Source organism: Haplochromis burtoni, unplaced genomic scaffold, assembly GCF_018398535.1.
Source record: "Haplochromis burtoni strain Fernald_Lab_line unplaced genomic scaffold, NCSU_Asbu1 Contig_525, whole genome shotgun sequence".
Classification (NCBI taxonomy): Eukaryota; Metazoa; Chordata; class Actinopteri; order Cichliformes; family Cichlidae; genus Haplochromis; species Haplochromis burtoni.
In genome coordinates this window covers 64,938-66,393 of record NW_024582886.1, presented here as the reverse complement: position 1 = coordinate 66,393, position 1,456 = coordinate 64,938, and the positions used below count along the sequence as shown (strand labels likewise).

The 1,456-nt window shown below is 41.0% G+C and overlaps 1 protein-coding gene across 1 annotated transcript in view; it reads right to left on the bottom strand.

Annotated features, from left to right (window-relative positions):
• Positions 1–20: 20 nt before the first annotated feature.
• LOC102314556 (cadherin-1) overlaps positions 21–1,456 on the bottom strand; it is a 41,903-nt gene continuing 40,467 nt past the window's right edge. Inside the window, exons 9-11 of the mRNA XM_042214161.1 lie at positions 1,335–1,456; positions 879–1,051; positions 21–266 (exon numbers count right to left, since the gene is read on the bottom strand). Coding sequence (XP_042070095.1) covers positions 123–266; positions 879–1,051; positions 1,335–1,456 — 439 coding nt within the window. The 3' untranslated portion in view covers positions 21–122. The remainder of the gene's footprint in view (positions 267–878; positions 1,052–1,334) is intronic.

Sequence of the window (1,456 nt, the reverse complement as noted above, 5' to 3'; positions counted from 1 at the left end):
CATGTGCTGTCAAAGACTGGGTTTTTGCTGTGTCAGTATGTGTGAGTGCAACATTAATAATACAGGATGAATGTTCTGCTTTAACAGTGTGAAAAAGCAGCAGTTAAACAGGAAGTTTCCAGTTACTTCATACTTACTGAGCTCTGAGTGAAGACTGGAGCGTTGTCATTGCTGTCCGTCACCGTGAGGATGACTTTGGTTTGTCCAGTTAACCCTTCTCCTGCCATATCTGCTGCTTGTACTGTCAGAGTGTACTGTGGATATTTCTGGTAAGATACAGACATCAGCTCATCAACACGAAGGAAGAAACACTGACATCGGTTTTACAGACTGTAACACAGCCTTCAGACGGACTAAAGCTCTTCATCTATGAAGGCCGATTCTGCTGAAAAGCTGAAGCTAAACTCATTTAATATTTCGCTTATGACAAACATGATGCTGTTGAGAGCCTTGGTCAAACTGTTAGAATAAAGTATTTCTTGACCATTTGGCACGAGGCTGTTTGTTGTTGCTCTGTGAAGTCAGTTTCAAAGAGGTTTATGATGCTGCACCAGAAACAGCTCTGATCTCCTGTAGTCTGCATGGAAGACAGACTAGTCTGACAAACTATTCGCCAAGTATAAATAGTTTGTCCAGAGGTATGACACAAACCAGAAATGTAGACAGAAACTAACTATACTTTAGAGGCTGCGTCTAGTTTTACTGTCAAAAAAAACAAACAAAAAAAAAACAACACCATGTTTTTTTGCAGCACCCTCTTTGTGACTGATTTCTAGCAGTGACAGGCAGACTGCTGATCCTGATTCATTATAAAATGTTTTTTCAGCCCTTAGGTGTAAAAGGACACTTGTGTTTTAAATGTGTTTAACAGGTCTTACCTCTCTGTCTAATCCTCTACCAGTGACTCTGATGCTTCCAGTAATTGGGTTGATTTCAAACATGTTGTCAGTGGGCAGCGGTGGGTCCTGGTTCAGAATACGATAGCGGAGCTCTGAGTTGTCAGTACCTGGCTCATCGTCGTCTTTGGCCTCAACCTTAACCACCTCCGTCCCTGGAGTGGAGGAATTCAGAAAAAGGTAAACAAGAGCAGAAGTGTCTGAAGGTCTTCACACTGCTTCATTTACAAGATTTACTAAATAAAATTGACTTAATGCAAACGTCTGCTAATTTCCTTCTAACCCAAATCCTTCTCTGGTGCTTTAGGTGTCATTCTGATTTTCTTTAAATCTCTAGGTATCTTGAAATTCATTAAATATAGTAGATAAGTATTAGAAACACGAACAAAAGCAAAGAAAACTACCCAAGTCCAGAGGCAATAAGGTTTCTATACATACCGATGGCCGTGGCTTCAGCAACATTTGCGTTGTACTCCACCGTAAAATAAGGTTTGTTGTCGTTCTGGTCGATCACAATGACTATAATCTCCATGGGATCCTCAGCTTGTCCTGCTCCGTCA